The 17,039-nt window shown below is 57.4% G+C and overlaps 2 protein-coding genes across 2 annotated transcripts; one reads left to right on the forward strand and one right to left on the reverse strand.

The window, feature by feature from the left end:
* Positions 1-576: 576 nt before the first annotated feature.
* B0I36DRAFT_240586 (2OG-Fe(II) oxygenase) lies at positions 577-1,627 on the forward strand (the record flags this gene model as incomplete). Its single annotated transcript, XM_046149770.1, has 2 exons — positions 577-894; positions 977-1,627. The coding sequence occupies 2 exons, from the start codon at positions 577-579 to the stop codon at positions 1,625-1,627; spliced, it is 969 nt and encodes a 322-aa protein (XP_046013393.1).
* Positions 1,628-3,184: 1,557 nt separating this feature from the next.
* B0I36DRAFT_265553 (uncharacterized protein) lies at positions 3,185-15,768 on the reverse strand (the record flags this gene model as incomplete). Its single annotated transcript, XM_046151201.1, has 4 exons — positions 3,185-3,863; positions 3,954-6,391; positions 6,446-8,380; positions 8,406-15,768. The coding sequence occupies 4 exons, from the start codon at positions 15,766-15,768 to the stop codon at positions 3,330-3,332; spliced, it is 12,270 nt and encodes a 4,089-aa protein (XP_046013394.1). The 3' UTR covers positions 3,185-3,329.
* Positions 15,769-17,039: the final 1,271 nt, after the last annotated feature.

The raw sequence follows: 17,039 nt of genomic DNA on the forward strand, positions 1-17,039 counted from the left end.
GCTGTTCATACCCCAAGCTTCGGCGTTTCAGTGGAATAGCAATACGCAAGCAGTTGCCGAAGGCCATTCGAATGCCGCAATCCCTGGCAGACACACAGCTTCCATCACCGCTGAGCAAAAACGAAACAACCGGTGAATCTCATGAGAGGATGGGCCGATTAAACAGGTCGTACCACCATTCTTGTTCCGCGGCACAGTACCAGGCTCTTCCGGAGGAGGTTGAGCTCACAGTTACTCCGATAAGGATTACCAACAAGTCGCACCGAGCCAAGAGAATCTTTGACGGCATTTTGATCGCTTTCAGCAGCCTCGGTGCGCCATATATCTCCGTTGCTTGATCAGCGGCTGGCAGATGACAAAGTCTTGATACATCAAAAGTGTCCGAAGACGGGACAACCGTTTGTACTTCTGCCGTCTTCCATCGAGTGGACCTTGCTTTCTTTGACAACACTTCCTTGCTACGCTGAATCACCACTCAAACACTTGACTTGAGGTGTAGCTGCCCCCAGGCCCAGCACTTGACTGTATTATCCACAACGCAAGCTCAACAACGAAAGACACATCTCCGCAGTAACCATGGGGTCTACCTCACCAGTCAACTTTCCCCTGATTGACCTTGGCCCGTACCTCAAGAAAGGTGCAACCCCGGAGGACATTGCAGGCGTCGTAGCCGAGGTCCGTGCCGCCTGCCAGCAGTTTGGCTTCTTCCAGGTCAAGAACCACGGTGTCCCTCTGGATTCGCAGTACGCCCTGCTCGACGCGCTCAGAAACTTCTTTGGTCTCCCGGCTGAGGAGAAGGCCAAGCTGTCTTTCCTCGAGAATCCTGGCAGACGCGGCTATGAGTCATCTGGCATGACTGTTCGTGTCGGCGACAAATTGCCTGATGCCAAAGAGGTAAGCGCAATCCTCTTCGTCCCATCTCACTAGCCGAGACCTCCGTTGTCGTGATGGAAAGTAGTTGACAATATATGGCCAGGCCTATTACATCGGCCGCGAGGAGCCCGTCGTCGTCCCTCCTGGCTTCCACTGCCCCAATGTCTGGCCGTCTCAGCTGCCCTCAGACAAGTTCCGCGACCCGGTGTGGAAATACTACGAGGAGACAGGCCACCTGGGCCGCACGATCTGGGAGATCCTTCTGCTCGGTCTGAACCAGGACCCCAAGCAGATAATGGACAAGTTTACGAGCCGCCCCATCGTGCAGATGAAGATGATCCGCTACCCGCCCTTCAGCACCACCTCCCCTGGTCAGTTCGGCGTGGGTCCGCACACTGACTTTGGCGGCGTGACTGTGCTCCTCCAGCAGCCTGGGAAGGGCGGGCTCGAGGTTTTCTATGAGGAAACACAGGAGTGGCTCGCCGTGCCCTCGATCGAGGATATCTACATTATCAATTGTGGCGACATGATTCAGTCGTGGTCGGGAGGTGTGTATCGCAGCGCCAAGCATCGCGTTATCAACCTCCCCGAAAACGGTGACCGGCTCAGCTGCGCCACCTTCTGGCACGGGGATGTCGACGCCACAAACCCCATGAACCCAGACGATCCGGACAAGTCGACGATTGGACAGCTGCTGTATAAGCGGTTTGGCAGTCAGTTTTCGCTTCGCAAGGAGGTCTTCGCAAAGGCTTAAGGATTCAGGGCGGATTCCAATGTCTCTCATACTGGCGATAGTAGTAGTTGTAGCTTTTCAATCGAATCGAGATTCTTGGCTTCGCGATTTGTTTTCTGGTCAAGCTTGTGTCGCAGTTGATGGTTGCTCACAATAGGACCCAGTGAGAAGGATTTCATGGAGACACAAATTTGTCAAAGAATTTTGGATTTATCTCTTTAAAATATCACCACATCAGCATGACCATATCTCGAGCAGATGCTGTAGTCTTTCTTTGCAGCGAAGCAAGGTCCCTTGGTGTTCGTTATTTCGTATAAACATTTCACGAGAGAACGATCCAATGCCGTCGTGCTTCTCTTTACCACTGAGCTAATCGCATGCGCCCACTCACAGGCGGGGCAGTTGATAGATATTCCTTGCCCAGCAGACCAGGCCAAGAATTGCATGTTTGTGACCGTGAGGGTAGTCAAGTTCTTAACCTCCTCGAGATTCGCCGACTTCTTGGCCAGGTGTGAAGTCACCATAGAGCCTGGCAGGACTATCATAAGTTCAGGTTTTTCTCAGTAACCACCGACGCCTGCAAACTCGTGTGCAGGCAATTCCTGGCGTAGTGACCGTTGGTCCCACCTCGGTAGGACACTAGCCGCTCTCATTCTCAAAGCGAGTTAGGAGGAGCGGACTGACGATTACAAGCTCACTGGCATGGTGGCCGACCCTCTCGACCTGGTATATGCAACTGGCTTCTCGAGCACGGTTGCGACACAAAACTCATACTTCCTGCTTAAATCAAGGTCATGCTGCAGTAGGGACATATACAATTAGTCCTCCACTCGTTTTTTGTAGTCTGTTTAGTCGATAAAATTAATTGTTGGAAGCTGCAGAATTCTTAAGGGGAACCGGCGGCTCGCAAATGGTGCCAGTCATAGAGGCTTACATTGCATATGTTCGATCCTTGGCCAAGGCCTGAGCGGTTGGCGGCAGCACATTCGCGCGAAGCTTTCCCCCCGACCAGCGGAGTCAACTCTGCTTAAATTTGAGCATGCGACAGCGAGACGCGGCTGGGGTTAACTTTGATGAGGCAAGTGTGCGTATGGATGGCGGTAGGAGTAATTGACACTGGCTGTGAACATGACAGAAGGACGCTATGACGGTGCGGTCAATAGTTCACCGGACGACGATGGTGGACCATTCAGAAAGAGGTTCTTCTGATAGGCTCAGTTGTGGCCATTATTGATCGTCACACGAATAGCCTGACTCAATGTCAAGGCCCCGGGGTTGCGAGTGGCGTGGTACAATCGCACACAGCGGAGTCTCGGTGACCACCGGCTCCCGACAATGGCTCCCTATGCTGAAACACCCAGACGTGCATATGGCTGGTGTGCTAGGGCGTTCAACCACGCGGCGAGAATGTTCATGCTTCGCAAGGCAGAGAATGTACCACATGAAATAAGGGCTCACATTTTCCAACAACGATGAATACAGAGCAGTTACGAACTGGTTCCACGCAGCCAAAAAATATTGATGGAGATGATCGTTGTCTCGTTTATTCTGAAATTTCTATTTTATTTTCCAATGAAACCCCGCGAACGCCTCGCAAAATGACAAACCACCTGGAAACCTCTCCTATGTTACATCAAGCATCCTCAGTGAACGTGAGCAAAATATTGCACGCTGATCCAAAACATAATTTAATCATCTTCCCGAGCATTTTTTCTCAATGCAATCACCGCCAAGACATGAACCTCTCGCCCTCCTCATTCTCCACAGTGACCTCCTGCCCAGTCAGGAAGTGGTCGAAACCGAGCCTCTTGATGACGCCAATCCACTTCAACCCGGGCATTCTCTCGAGTGCCCGCCCCCCACGGTGCTGCTCGAGGTGATCCCGCAGATCCTTGACCTGCACAACGACTCTGCTCTGCCACGTGCTCACTTGCACTGCCACATTGCTGTTGCTTTCACCACCAGCAGGAGAAGAAAGCAAGCATCCAAGCACATCGTTCCCCGCGACGTCGGTGGGCGTCATATCCAGCCGGCCCTCCCAGCCCCTCATGTCTGGCATGAACCCGGACTTGTCAACCATCTGCACGAACTGGTCCAGGATGGCCTGCTCGGTGAGCAGGCTGGGCCGAGCGGCGGGCGCAAAGCGATGGATGTGCACACGCAAGGAGTTGCTGCCAAAGTGCTTGGCGCTGCGCTCGAGGAGGACCTCGCTTGCCCAGCGGGTCGCGACGTAGCCGTTGGAAGTCCCGCTGCCTGTCTTGTCATTGCCACCATCATGTCCTGTGGCTGGGGCCGAGGAGGGGGAGGGGAGTGGTGGATAGGCGGATGCCAGCAGGGACGGCGGGACTTGTGGCGCGAAGCGAGATTGTTTGGCGGGCGGGGGAAGCACCTTGGGCAGCACGGCGACGGAGGAGATGTAGTGCAACTCAACACCGTTGCGGACTGCGGCGAGTTTGATGAGCTCGCGAGTAGGATCGACGTTGGCGGCGCGGAGCAGGTGGTACGGGTCCCAGAAAGAGCGAGCCGCGCCCATGTGCAAGATGACGTCGATGGTGGTGGCCAGCGTGGAGAACTGGGCTTCCGTCAGGCCGAGGAGAGGCTGAGTCAGGTCGCCAGGATAGATGGTGAGCTTGTCCGAGTTGGCAATGAGGAGGTGGGAGAGCTTGCTTGCGTCACGAACCGCGACGCAGTGGACATGGTGGACGTTCGGGTCGGCCAGGAGGCGAGGTAGGATGTGCTTGCATCCTAGGAAGCCAGACGCGCCAGTGATCAGTATGTTTTTCTTGCCAGTGACAGGGCTGGCGTTGGCCTTGAGAGCCTGGAGGAACTCGGGCAGGACGGGAGGAGTGGTCTCCTTGTCCCAATTGATGACCTTCTCTTCAACCTTGGTGTTGGCCTGGATGAGCTGAGCCATCTGACCCAGAGACTTGGCATTGAGGAGATCGACGAGACGGATGGTCACATTGAAGGCTTGGCGGATGCGGGCTTGAAGACGAATGACCAGCAGAGAATTGCCGCCGACCTGGAAGAAATTTGTCGAAGGGCCAATGCTCATGACGGGGGCGTTGGAGTCCTTGGTCGAGTTGCTCTTGAGGACATCTTGCCAAACACCCTCTAAGATGGCCATCGTCTCCGACACAGCGGCATACTGCTCATCACCGCCACCGCCAAGGTTGTCGACAGATTCGGAAGAAGATGTCTGGTCTGGCAGAGGCATGGCGGCGATGGCTCGTCGGTCGACCTTGGAGTGATTGGTCAGTGGCATGCTTTCAAGCACGACAGCCATAGCAGGGACCATGTATTGCGGCACGGGAAGGCGGGCGAACAGCTCAGCCATGTAACCCTGCTTGTCCGTGACATCAGCAGAAGGGGAGAACACGGCGTGCGCCACGAGGAACTGGTTGCCACTGTCACTCTCGCGTAGAGACACAACGACCTTGCCCAGGGCACCTTCGGCGCAGGAGAGGATATTACTCTCGATATCGTCGAGCTCGATCCGCAGGCCACGGATCTTGACCTGGTTGTCACCAGCCATGCGGCGGTGGAAGACCATGGCGCCGTCCGCCTGCAGGTGGCCAATGTCACCAGTCCGGTACATCCGAGTCCATCCTTGGGCGGCGTCCTCGTTGGTAGCGAATGGGTTCGCGACAAAGTGCTTCTCAGTCAATACTTTGTTCTTGACGTAGCCATTGGAAACACCAGCGCCACCAATGCAGATCTCACCAGGCATCCCAACTGGCAGGGGACGGAGTTGGGAATCAACAATATAAGTGAAGTAGTTTGGCAGGGAAAAGCCACAGGGGATGCGACCAATGTCCATGGCCTCGTGGTTTCGGTAGTCGAGCTCCATCTTGGTCGAGCTGATTGAGATCTCCGTGGGGCCGTAGGAGTTGTAGACGTGCAAGTTGGGCAGTTGGAGCGCTGCGAAAGAGTCGGTGACGAGCGGAGACATGGACTCGCCTCCGCCAAAGGCCGCACGCCAGGAAGTCGCGCCACCCAGTTCACCAAACTGCATCCAGAGAAGGTACTCGGAAGGTGTTGCCTTGGTGTAGGTGATCTTGTGCCTAGTCAGGAGCTTGGTAATTTCGATCGGATCACCGCGCTTGTCAGACGGCACAATGTAGACGGTGCCGCCATTGGAGAGGCCAGTGTAGATCTGGTCGGATGAGTGATTGAAAGTAAAGGCGCTCTGCTGAAGCACACGCTCGGCGCCGAGCTTCCACTGCTTTGTGTATCCCTCAATCTCATTGCGCAGACCAGAGTGGGTGACTTCGATGCCCTTGGGCGTACCGGTAGATCCAGAGGTATACAGGATGGCAGCAGGCTGTGGACCTTGGGAGATGTTCTCAACGTGACCCTGGGGCTCGTACGACAGACTGGAAACATTGACGACGGCGGCGTCAGGGACGTTGAGCTGGGACACATCTGCAATGGTGGTTTTGTCGGCGAGAATGGCGGCGGGCTCAGCATCGACGGCGACAGTGGCAAGACGGGGCAAGGGGTTCCTAAGGTCGAGTGGTACGTAGATGGCACCAATGCGCATAATGGCGAGCATCGAACAGACCCAATCCGCGGCAGCGGTCTGGAAGACGAGCACACGAGAGCCCAGTCCGACGTTGGATGACTTGAGGGCCTCGGCAATCGACTCGATGCGCTTGATCATCTGTCCATAAGTGAGCTCGACTCCGTGGTCGTCAACGACTGCAAGCTTGTCGGAGTTGGCGGCAGCGATCTCGTCGATGCGGAGGGACAGGGTAGCAGGCCAGTCAGATTTGATATCAAGCCCTGTGGGGATCACGTTAGTTGATACCATCACGTCTTGCTGGGGTAGTCACTTACCGCGTCCAACAGTGGTCCCAAGCTTGAGCTGATCCTCTGAAAACTGTGGGGTGTTCTTCAGAGATAGGTAGCTCTTGCTCGAAAGCACATTCAAGAAGTGCAAGTAAGTGTCCATGACGAGATTTGCAGCACCCTCATCGTAGAGGCCCTTCTGGGTACGGAACATGATGATTGCATCATCCTTGCCGTCAGTCACATCGAGGGTGATGTCGTAATTGGTACGTCCAGGGTGAACCTGCTGGAACTTGAAGTGCACATTGCCAAATGGGTGTTCTTCCTGGGCACCCTGGCGGTAGTCGAAGAATGCCTGGAAGAATGGGTTATGGGTCGACGAACGGGCTACATTGAGCTCGTTAAGCAATACATCAAAGGGCAAGCGGGAGTTACTGAGAGCCGCGTAGGCGACATCGCGCGCCTCAGCGACCGCGGCGGAGAACTTCTGATTAGGGTTGCGGCGGAAACGAAGCGTGAGCAGGTTGAGGAAAAAGCCGATCGAGTTGTCGACATTGCCCACGGCACGGTTGGCGTCAGCGATTCCAATCGTGAGATCGTCGGTATCGGCAAAAGAAAACAACATGGCCTTGTACGCAGCCAAGTAGAAGTGGAATGGAGTAGCGCGCTGAGATTTGGCGACGGCCCTGATGCGAGCCAAGAGCTCAGAATTAACGCGTCCGACAACCTGATGGACGCCGAAGCTCTTCATGGTAGTCCTGGTAGTGGTGCGAGACATGGGGAGAAGGGGCAGAACGGGAGGAGGGTCATCAGCAGGGAAGACGCTGCGCCAGTAGTTGAGTTCGTCCTTCATGTCCCCGTTCTCGAACGCCTCTCGCTGGGTGCGAGCGAAGTCAGGGTACTGGCGGGGCGATGGGCCGAGAGACTGGCCCTTGTAGGCCTTTTCGAGATCGGCTAGAAAGACTTGGAAACTGACGCCGTCCATGATGATGTGGTGGTAGTTGAACAGGAAGTAGTGCGAGGTGGGAGACAGTGAAAGCAAGACGAGGTCGAGGAGCTCGCCCGAGGCGAGGTCAAAAGCGTGCTGCTGGATCTTTGCGTACTCTGTGGCGACCTCATCCACAGAGCTGATCTTCTTGTGTTGCAGGCGGATGGACGAGTTATGAAGAACCTTCTGATACGCCTGGTCAGCCCTAGTCTCATGCTCAACGAAGCAGGTGCGCAGCGCCTCATGGCGTGCCGTGACCATCCGGACCGCGCGCTCGAGGTCGCCGATCCGGATATTGCCGTCAACGTGGTAGTAGAAGGCCACGTTGGAGGTCGTGGCATCTTCGAGGAGAAGGCGGAGGAACCAGAAGCGAGACTGACCGAACGAGATGGGCTCACTCTTGACGTAGGTCTTAGGCGCGGGCTTGGGAGCAGTCGCAGAAAGACCTGATTGGGCAGGGGACGCAGCTCGATTGCCAGTGGCGGTGGTCAATGCCTTCTTGGAGAAGTAGTCCTTGCGGCTCGGCGAGGCGCCGCGCGACGACAAGGCAGTGGCCGGGGTGTCGGCCGGGCTGATGCGTTTGTCAGAGTCCCCAGCACTGGAGACGGGCGACGAGGGAGTACCCGAGGCTGTGGAGGCCGGGCCGTTCTGGGGCGGAGGCACGTTGATGGCAGCAGGCTTGGCAGGTTCAGCCTTCTCAAGCGGCCCAGCTGAAGGCGAAGAACCCAGAAGATCCTCGGGCAGCTTCTCAAGAGCACGCTCGCAGAGCTCAGTGACCGAGGCACCGCCCACGACCTTGAGAACAGGAATGTCCACCTTGAGCTCCTTGAGGAACCACGAGCGGACCTCGACGGCAACCAAAGAGTCGACGCCAAGTTCGACAAGAGGGGCTTCGGGGTCCAGGGCACCCTCGCTGAGCTGGAGGATGATGCGAAGCTTTGAAGAAAAGCACTCTGTAAAACGGCACTCGTTAGTCACTAACCCCAAACCATTTCCTCATTAGCAACCATCACTACTCACCTTTGAGCACCTCGAGCGCGTCCTCCTTAGTTGTGACTCGAGCGAGCTGCTCCGTGACCGGGAGCGTGTTCTTCTTGCCTTGAGCGCTGGTGTCCTCTTCCGCTCCCTTGGCTTCGATAATGCAGTGCGAGAAGCGAGGGTTCTCGAACCAGGGACCTTGGATGTCTTCATCATCCCGGATCGTTCGGATACCGGTCGTCACGACGGCCTCGGGGATGCCAGTCTTGTCGCTGGCCGATGGGAAGCCGGCGTAGATGGTCTCGGCAAACATCTGGCGGAATTCCGTCTCGTTGATGGCCATGAGGCCAAAACGAGTAAGCTGGTCCATGACGGCCTGACCGGCGGTCTCGACATAACCGATACCGGCGACGCGGCCGATGTCAAAAGTAGAGGCGGCGAGACCGCGACGGCGACGCTGGCGAGCCAGAGTGTTGAGGTAGCCATTAGCAGCGGCATAGTTGGACTGTCCAGAGTTGCCAATGACGCAGGCAGAGGACGAAAAGAGGACAAAGAAGTCCAGGACGTCATCGCGGAAGACCTGCTCGAGATTGTTGGAGCCATCGATCTTAGGGCCAAGGACCTTCTGCATAATGTCAACAGACATGCCCGAGAAGAGGCAGTCGTGGAGAACCATGGCACCGTTGGCGACACCAGCGATGGGAGGGCACGTCTCCTTGATGGTGGTGACGACCTTCTTGAGGGCACGCTTGTCCGTCACGTCGAGAGAAAAGACTTTGACGGTGGCACCAAGGTCCTTGAACCCATCGATCCAGCTCTGTTCGATCTTGGGGTTTCGGGACGTAAGGCAGACTGTACCGGCGCCTTCAGCAACCATCCACTCAGTCAGAGACTGACCGATCTGGCCAGTGAGGCCAACCAAGAAGTAGGTCTTGTCGCGAGAAAAGAGGCGCTTCGCGTTCAGGGGCAAGACATTGACCTTGAGCTCGCCTTTAGCGGGCCATTCCACAGTGGTGGTTGAACGGACAAGGGATGAGGACGAAGCATGAAGCTGGCCCAGCGGTGTGGCCGGCACAGCACCATCAACAACGACAAGACTGGCGGCAATGGCCTCAAGCGTCTTGCCTAGGTCGCTGTCCCTGGCACTACCCGTAGGAAGCGTGGCCTCGTGGCGGGCAAAGTCGGTCTCGCTGAGGGTCTTGAAGCCCACGGGGAGGACCTCACGGATCGACTCGCTCAGCAGGGCGGACTGCGAGATGCCGCTGCTGGCAGTCAAATCCAGGAAGTGGGTGCCGCGGACTGGCAGCAGGGCGCGACGTACGACGTGACGAGGCGCACGCGGGTCGAGCTGGATCCACGTCTCGGCAACCGCGTCATGGGAAGTCACCTCCTCCGTATTGGTGGCGACAGTAACGCGAACCTTCTTGGCCGCAGCCCGACGCGTGATTGCGGCGGTGAGGAGACTGTGCTCCGCAGGGGAAGCAAGTAGAACAAGACTACTGCCAACGGGGAGGCTGGCGGCGATGGCCTGTGCGACGAGCTCGCTCTGGGCGGCTGCCAGGACCTTCACAGCAGGAGCAGAGATCTCGACAGGGACGCTGGCAATGGGGGCAGCATCACGAGAATTGGTCTCGGACAAGGCGAGCACGGTTTCGCCAGCTTGAGTGCCAACAGCCAGATACAAGTAAGCATGCGCGGAGGACTGCAGAGCCAGCAGACTCGAAGCCTCGACACGAAGCAGGCTGCTACCCTTGCCCGCAGCGAGAGGATACAGATCCTGGACAACGCTGATGTTGGGAGAGCCCGTCTCCTCGTCGATCGGGGTGACCGAGATGGAAATGTTTGGCGAGGCCGCCTTGCTCTTCTTCTCGTCAGCCAGCTCCACTATGCTGGTCATGCTGCGGCGGGACGAGTTGAGACGGGCGTTCTGCTCGGGGCGGTCAAACAGACGGGGGATCTGCAGCTTGCCGTTGCGGGTGAGGTACGTCTCGGGCTCCTTGGACCATAGGAACGCCTGCTGTCGCTGGGCACTAGCACCACCAGGGGTCTCCCACTCATCGAGAGCGCTCTGGCGGAGCAAGTGCTCGGCAATTGCCTTGGACAGGTTGTTCTGGCCCAGATCGGCAACGTCGAGATGGTTCATGCTGATGTGGCCCGCCTCGTGGGACATGGCGCGGGAGAAGGTGATGGACGCCATGTGGTAAGGGTTGTCGAGCATGGCGCTCTCAGTGATCCACAGGATGTGCCTAGCGATCTCGTAGAGGCGGCGCAGACCATCCATCTTGGCTGCAGTCATCGCCTTGAAGATTGGGTTGTCCAGATCGGCCATGTTGATGAACGTGCTCATGGGGCTGATAGCCTCGGCCTCGGCCTCGGTGGGCAGACCGCTCAGTACACTGATCTTTCCACAGTACCGAGCCAAGTGCTCAGAGATCTCTTCAGCAATCTGGGCGCTCTCGAGGCTGTTGCCGCCCAGAATGACAAGGTTGTCAATGTAGATCGAAGTGGCAGCTGGGGCCAGGGGCCGGCGAAGGAAGTTGATCGAGTCGTCCACGGCCTGCGCAGAGATGATGGACAGAGGCCAGGCTTCGTTGTCAATCTCAGGGGTGATGTTGTCAACGCCAGAGAAGCCAGCCTTGCGAAGGACGGTGTGCCACTCGTTGGGCGTGATGGTGGGAGCGTACTTGCGGCCGTCGTTGACGCCTAGCCACCAGCCGGACAGACCACCCATGATGTTGCTGAAGCGGATGGCGCCGTTGTTGGTGATCTCGAGAAGCATCAGGTAACCACCAGGCTTGAGCAGGGACCGAGTGTTCTTCAGGGTCTGCTCGAGCACCTCGGTGGCGTGGAGAACGTTGGACGCCACAATGATGTCGTACGAGCCAGTTTCATAACCCTGGGCTGCGACAGGCTTCTCGATATCAAGCACCTTGAAAGTCATCTTGTCCTTGAACTCCTTGAACAGCTCGCCAGCCTTCTCAAAGAAGCCAACTGACACATCGGTGTAAGTGTAAGACGAGAACTTGCGGCCGATGCTGCCAAGGACAGCTTTGGTGGCACCACCAGTACCAGCGCCGATCTCGAGAATGCGGCAATGAGGGTAACGGTGCACAATCTGCTCCATCATGCCCGCCAAGAACTCGTTGTACCGGGAGAATCCGAGACCCTGCTTGTAGAAGTCGTCGAGCATATTGTTGGGCAGCATGTGCTCGAGGATGGTCGTCTCGCCCCGAACAGCCGCAGGGATGTTCTCACCAACGGCCGAGATAAGCTTGATGTCGATGTTGTCCGGGTATTCGGCGATGAGCTCCATGATGTCCTCGCGAGTGTCCGAGATCCATTCCTTGCGAACGCAAGGGTGGGAGCCGCTGGCAGCCTCCTCAAGCACGTGCTCCACGTAGTCGCGAAGGCACAGGTGGTGAGGCTGGCTGCTTTCCCAGTCCTCGTCGCTGAGCTCATCGTCCCACTTGCGCACGTAGTAGTAGGAGATACGCTCGCACGCGGAAGCAAGGTCGATCTCTTCCTCGGTGGGCTTCTTCCCCGCAGTGACGATGGCACCATCACAGGAGGCAACATCCATCTTGGTGTACGAGAACAGGCGGCGGTCATCGGCTTCGGTGGCCGGGGCGAACGGCTTGATGGTGAGATCTTCAACCTGAACAAGAGCCTGCTCGCCCTCAGGATTGAAGATGTCAATGCTCGCCGAGAAGACCTTTGAGTCTACGAGGCTGGCAGAAACAGGCAGCTCGGCGGCAGTCCGAGACAGGGCGCTACACAAAGTCGGGTTGATGCGGATCGAGCGGATCGACGTCGGCACGTGGAGAGACCACAAACGCTCGTCTCCGGGAGCAGAGTAGGCCAGCATTGATGACTGGAACGCAACATCGAGCCAAGTTGGGTGGACGAGGTAGGTCGTGGCATCGAGATCGTCATAAGGGTGGCTGAGCACAGTGGCGGAAACCTGGTTCAGCTTGCGCTTCAGACCCGACAGAGTGCGGAAGTTGCCAGCATATCCGTATCCAAGCTTGGTCAGACCAGCGTAGAAGCGGTCGACATCAACGTCGGCCATGGTTGACGAATCAATGGGGGCAGACGCCAGCGCGTTGTCATCTGGCTCGCCATACACAATCCGGACGCGAGCGCTTGCCATCAGCTCCATTTCCTGGTCGACGGTACCACTGCTAGGAGCAGAGTAGCAAGAGAAATTGGCAGTCGTGTTGGGCACAGGAGTGCGGGAGGTCGTGATGGCAGTCAGCGTGACCAGAGTCTCGACACCAGCGTTGGAATCATCCTCGAAAGTGATGGCACGGGGGATGTTGAGATCCAGCAGCTCAATGGTCTGCAAGGGTTGCTCGCCGTTGGAATTGGCCAACAAGCGGGCGGCCTCGAGAGCAAGAGCGCAGTAACCCGCAGCGGGGAAGACACATTGGCCTTGCAGCTGGTGTCCCTCGAGCCAAGGGATCTCGGAGACCTTGAGCACGTTGTTCCACCGCCTCTCCCGCTCAGTCGAGTCTGGGCAGGGTACACCGAGCAGCTCGTGGAAAGCCTGAGTCCGGCCCCGGATCTTGCGCGAGCGACGGGACTCGTGCCAGTGCGTGCGAGAGTGGTTCCACTGGTATTTGGGAAGACCAGTCACCAGTTTCGGTGAAGCGCTGCTTCCAGAAGCCTTGCTCTCAAAAGACTGGAAGTCCACGGCGGTAGATCCCAGCTGCGTCCAGACGAATCCGAGCGCGTCCGAAAGAGCCTGGACGTCGCTCTTGCCACGGCTGAGAACTCCAGAGTAAGGAAGGGGAGCGGTGCGGACTTCACCGGCGTTCTGGAGCGCGGGGCCCTTGAGGGCCGGGTGAGGACCAACCTCGAGGGCGTAAGTCAGCTCCGGCTCGCTGCTGACGGCGTTCTTGACGGCACTGGCAAACAGCACAGCGTTGACCATGTTGTCCCTCCAGTACTCGGCGCCGAGATCAGCACCGCCACTGACAGGCTCGCTCGCGGGGCGGACACTGGAGAACCACTTGGGACTGCCCTGCTTGGGAGTCTGGACAGAGACACCACACTGCTTGAGCGCGTCGACGTATGCTTCGCCACAAGGGACCATGTGCTGTGAGTGGTATGCCGTGTCGACCTTGAGAGCTCTGGCAAACTTCTTCTCCTCGTCAAAGACCTTCTTGGCGTGCACAATCGCCGCCGCGTCACCCGACAAGGTGACACTGGCAGACGAGTTGTGTGCCGCGATGGTGATCTTGCCCCTGAATGCACGGAGATTGACAAGCTCCTGAGCGTCTTCCCATGAGGTACCCACCGCCATCATGGAGCCTCGCTCACGCAGTTGCTCTTCAGCGTTGATCAACTTGCCTCCAGCCAGCTTGGCAAAAACTCCACGGAAGTAGGCGACACGGACGGCATCACGGTCAGAGAGGAAGCCGGCCGCATAGGAAGCGCCAATCTCACCTGAAGAGTGGCCGACCACAGCACTGAAGTCGATCCCAGCAGCGCGGAGGAGATCAATCAGTACAATCTGGACGACAGTACACAAGGGCTGAGAGAGAACAGCCTCGCCGATGCGGGAAGTCTCGGCGCCGGCAAGCAGCTCGTCCTCGATGCGCCACTGGGGGCGGTGCTCCACCATGGGAATCGTATCAAGGGCCTCCTGCAGGTCGAGGATCCGCTGGCGGGCAAATGCCGACGTCCGGATGAGCTCGGCACCCATCTGGGGCCACTGGGCACCTTGGCCGGTAAAGATGCCGAGCACTTTCGGAGGACCGCTGAGCTTGATGTTGGACCGCACACCAAGCAAGGTGCCAGGCACGCGCTTCAGACTAGCCAGCTTGTCGTCAATATTGTTGACGAGCTTCTCGACGGAGCTGGCCGGCAGGGCGAGCTTGTAAGGAAGATGGCTTCTGCGGGCCTGGAGCGTCCATGCCAGGTCACTGGGGCTTGTATCTGGATTTTCCTTAAGGTGCTCGGAGTAGGCTTCGAGCTGGGCGACCAGAGACGCCTCGGACGCGGCGGAGAAGAGGAAGGGTGTGAAGGTAGCGGTTTTGGTGGTCTCGGAAGAAGGTAGAGCAGCAGGTGTGGCAGGAGTGTACTGCTCAAGAATGGCGTGCGCGTTGCTGCCTCCAAAACCAAAGCTGTTCACACTGACACGACGAGGGACGCCCTCGGGCAGTTGGGGCCATGGCTGCAGCTCTGTGGGAACTTTGAGGCCCTTGTAGAAAGGTTGGATGGCAGGGTTCAGCTCCTCGAAGAGCAAGTTGGGCGGGATGTGGGCTGCATTGATGATGCCGACACCTTTCAGCAAGCCAGCAAGACCGGCAGCGCCTTCGGTGTGACCGATGACCGTCTTGACTGAACCAACGTAAAGCGGATCGCTCCCCTCCTGCTGAGTGCCAAAGCACTGCGCGATGGCGGCCGCCTCCTTGGGGTCGCCAGCCTTGGTACCCGTGCCATGGGCCTCGAAAAACTGGGGCCGATCCCAGATGTTGTGCTCAGGGTCCAGGCCAGCGTTGCGATAAGTCTTCCGAATGAGTGCGGCCTGCGCTTCGGTGCTGGGCACAGTGATGCCGTTCGAGTAGCCATCCTGGTTTGCACCGGTCTCGCGGATGATGCACTGGATGTGATCACCATCAGCAATGGCGTCACTGAGTCTCTTCAGAACAATGGCGGCAACGCCTTCTCCACGGGCGTACCCGTCGGCAGAAGAGTCCCACATGCGAGAGCGACCTGTGGGTGACAACATCTTCATCTTGCTCTCAAAGATGAAAACCTCGGGGCCCAAGATGACCTGGGTACCGCAGGCCACAGCCACACGAGCATCGCCAGTCCGCAGAGCCTGGACACCCTGGTGCACAGCAACCAGAGATGACGAACAGGCAGTATCGATTGTCATGCTCGGTCCGTGCCAGTCGAAGAAGTATGAGACACGGTTGCTGATGATGGCTCGATTCGTACCGGTGGCAAAGTACGTAGGGATGGTGGCGAGGTCTCGAAGCAGGGTGTCGTTGTAGTCCACACCCATGGTGCCGACATAGACGGCAGTGTCGGACCCGCGGAGATGCTCGATGGCATGGCCGCCACTCTCGAGCGCCTCGTACACTGTCTCAAGCAGGAGGCGCTGCTGTGGGTCGATCGAGTCGGCCTCGTTGGGTGAGATGTTGAAAAACCCCGCGTCGAAGACCTTGAGAGAGTCGTCATCGATCAGGTACGCATGACGGACATTCGTCGTGCCGTGGTGCGTGCCATCAACGTGGTAGTGCCCAGCAGTGTTGAATCGCGTGGGGGGGATCTCGGCGCAAACATCGCGAGGCTTGGCGATGAGCTTCCATAGTGATGAGGGAGAGTTGGAGCTGCCAGGGAACCGACAGCCACTGCCGACAATAGCAATGGGCTCGGGAGTCTTGGAAGCCATGTTCGGTGGTTACGATGGGGACGCTGAACTTAACAAAAAGACAGAGCCTATGTGATGCCGTGGTAGTGGTGCTGATGGCGATGGTGATGATGATGATGGTGGTGGCACAGTGGTTGATGTGCGAAGTAGTAGTTCAGATTCGTCGTGTGCTCTATCTTTGATGGTGTTGAGACCGATAACGCGTTGACGGTAGGAGACCTTAATCGATGATATGCATCTAGGCCTAGTGATGGCAGATACTTGCTCCGTTGCTAGATATGAGCAAACCTTGACGAGGTTGCCTTGTGTAAAGGGAGTTATGGGTCTCAAAGAAGCGTGTCTGAGTGCTGGATGGCATAAGTCAATCGGAATTGCGGTCCTGATATACCATGCAACGACTATATCATACACGCCAGAGCTTATACAGGACTGCCGATATGCGCTTGCTTGATTCGGCTAGGATGAATACGCGATGTTGGGGTCAACCCTGCACGGCGGGAGGCCGCGCTAGACGGCAGATACGCGACGACTTTCCCATAGTCATCACGATGTCCGAATGAGGGAGGTGGAGAGCATTGCCGAATGTGGTCGGGCGTCAACGGTCTTGCCAGCCTTCTCCCACGGCTCAGGGTCGCGGAGCGGGCCGACCTTCGCCGAATCGGTCTTGCCCATTGTGGAAAATCTGAGAAAGACCGCGAGTACAGATGCCACCGCTAGTCGATGTGGGACGACATACACTTTGAGATGGGTGGCGCGTGCTTGTCCGGGGCGGGTCGGTCCGCAGGGGCGTGTGCAGTGTTCCACGATATTCACCGATTGCCTTGCCCGCCGGGGTCGCCGAAGAGGTGAATGGCGTCAGAAGTGCTGTCGATGCCATCGTTCCAATGAGACGAACAGACGGGAGAGCAAGTAAAGGACATCATACACATGTCTTCTCGCTGCGAGGACATGTCAGCTTCTGCAAGCACTCTATCGTAGCTGGCCATTATTGACGGACACCATTTGGCATCTGATGAAACTCATGCAGCGCCAGAACGAGGCATGTTCCATGGTAATGCTTACGTGGCCTGCCTTGACTGTCGAGGTCTCCCTCGTGCCGAGCCTGTAAAACTTTCCACAAGGGTCATGATAGCAAACAAAGGCACCGAAAGGGAGGGGCCTGTCTGGAAACCCCCCTGCACGCTGCTGACCTAAGCATCCGCCGAACTGTCAGGGGCAGCTCGACAGACAGCGAAGCAGGCCCTTTCCCTGCAACGACCCCTTCCCCTTTCTGCATGGCTGGAACTTGGCAC

The sequence above is a fragment of the Microdochium trichocladiopsis genome (genome assembly GCF_020744255.1).
Source record: "Microdochium trichocladiopsis strain MPI-CAGE-CH-0230 chromosome Unknown B0I36scaffold_4, whole genome shotgun sequence".
Lineage (NCBI taxonomy): Eukaryota > Fungi > Ascomycota > Sordariomycetes > Xylariales > Microdochiaceae > Microdochium > Microdochium trichocladiopsis.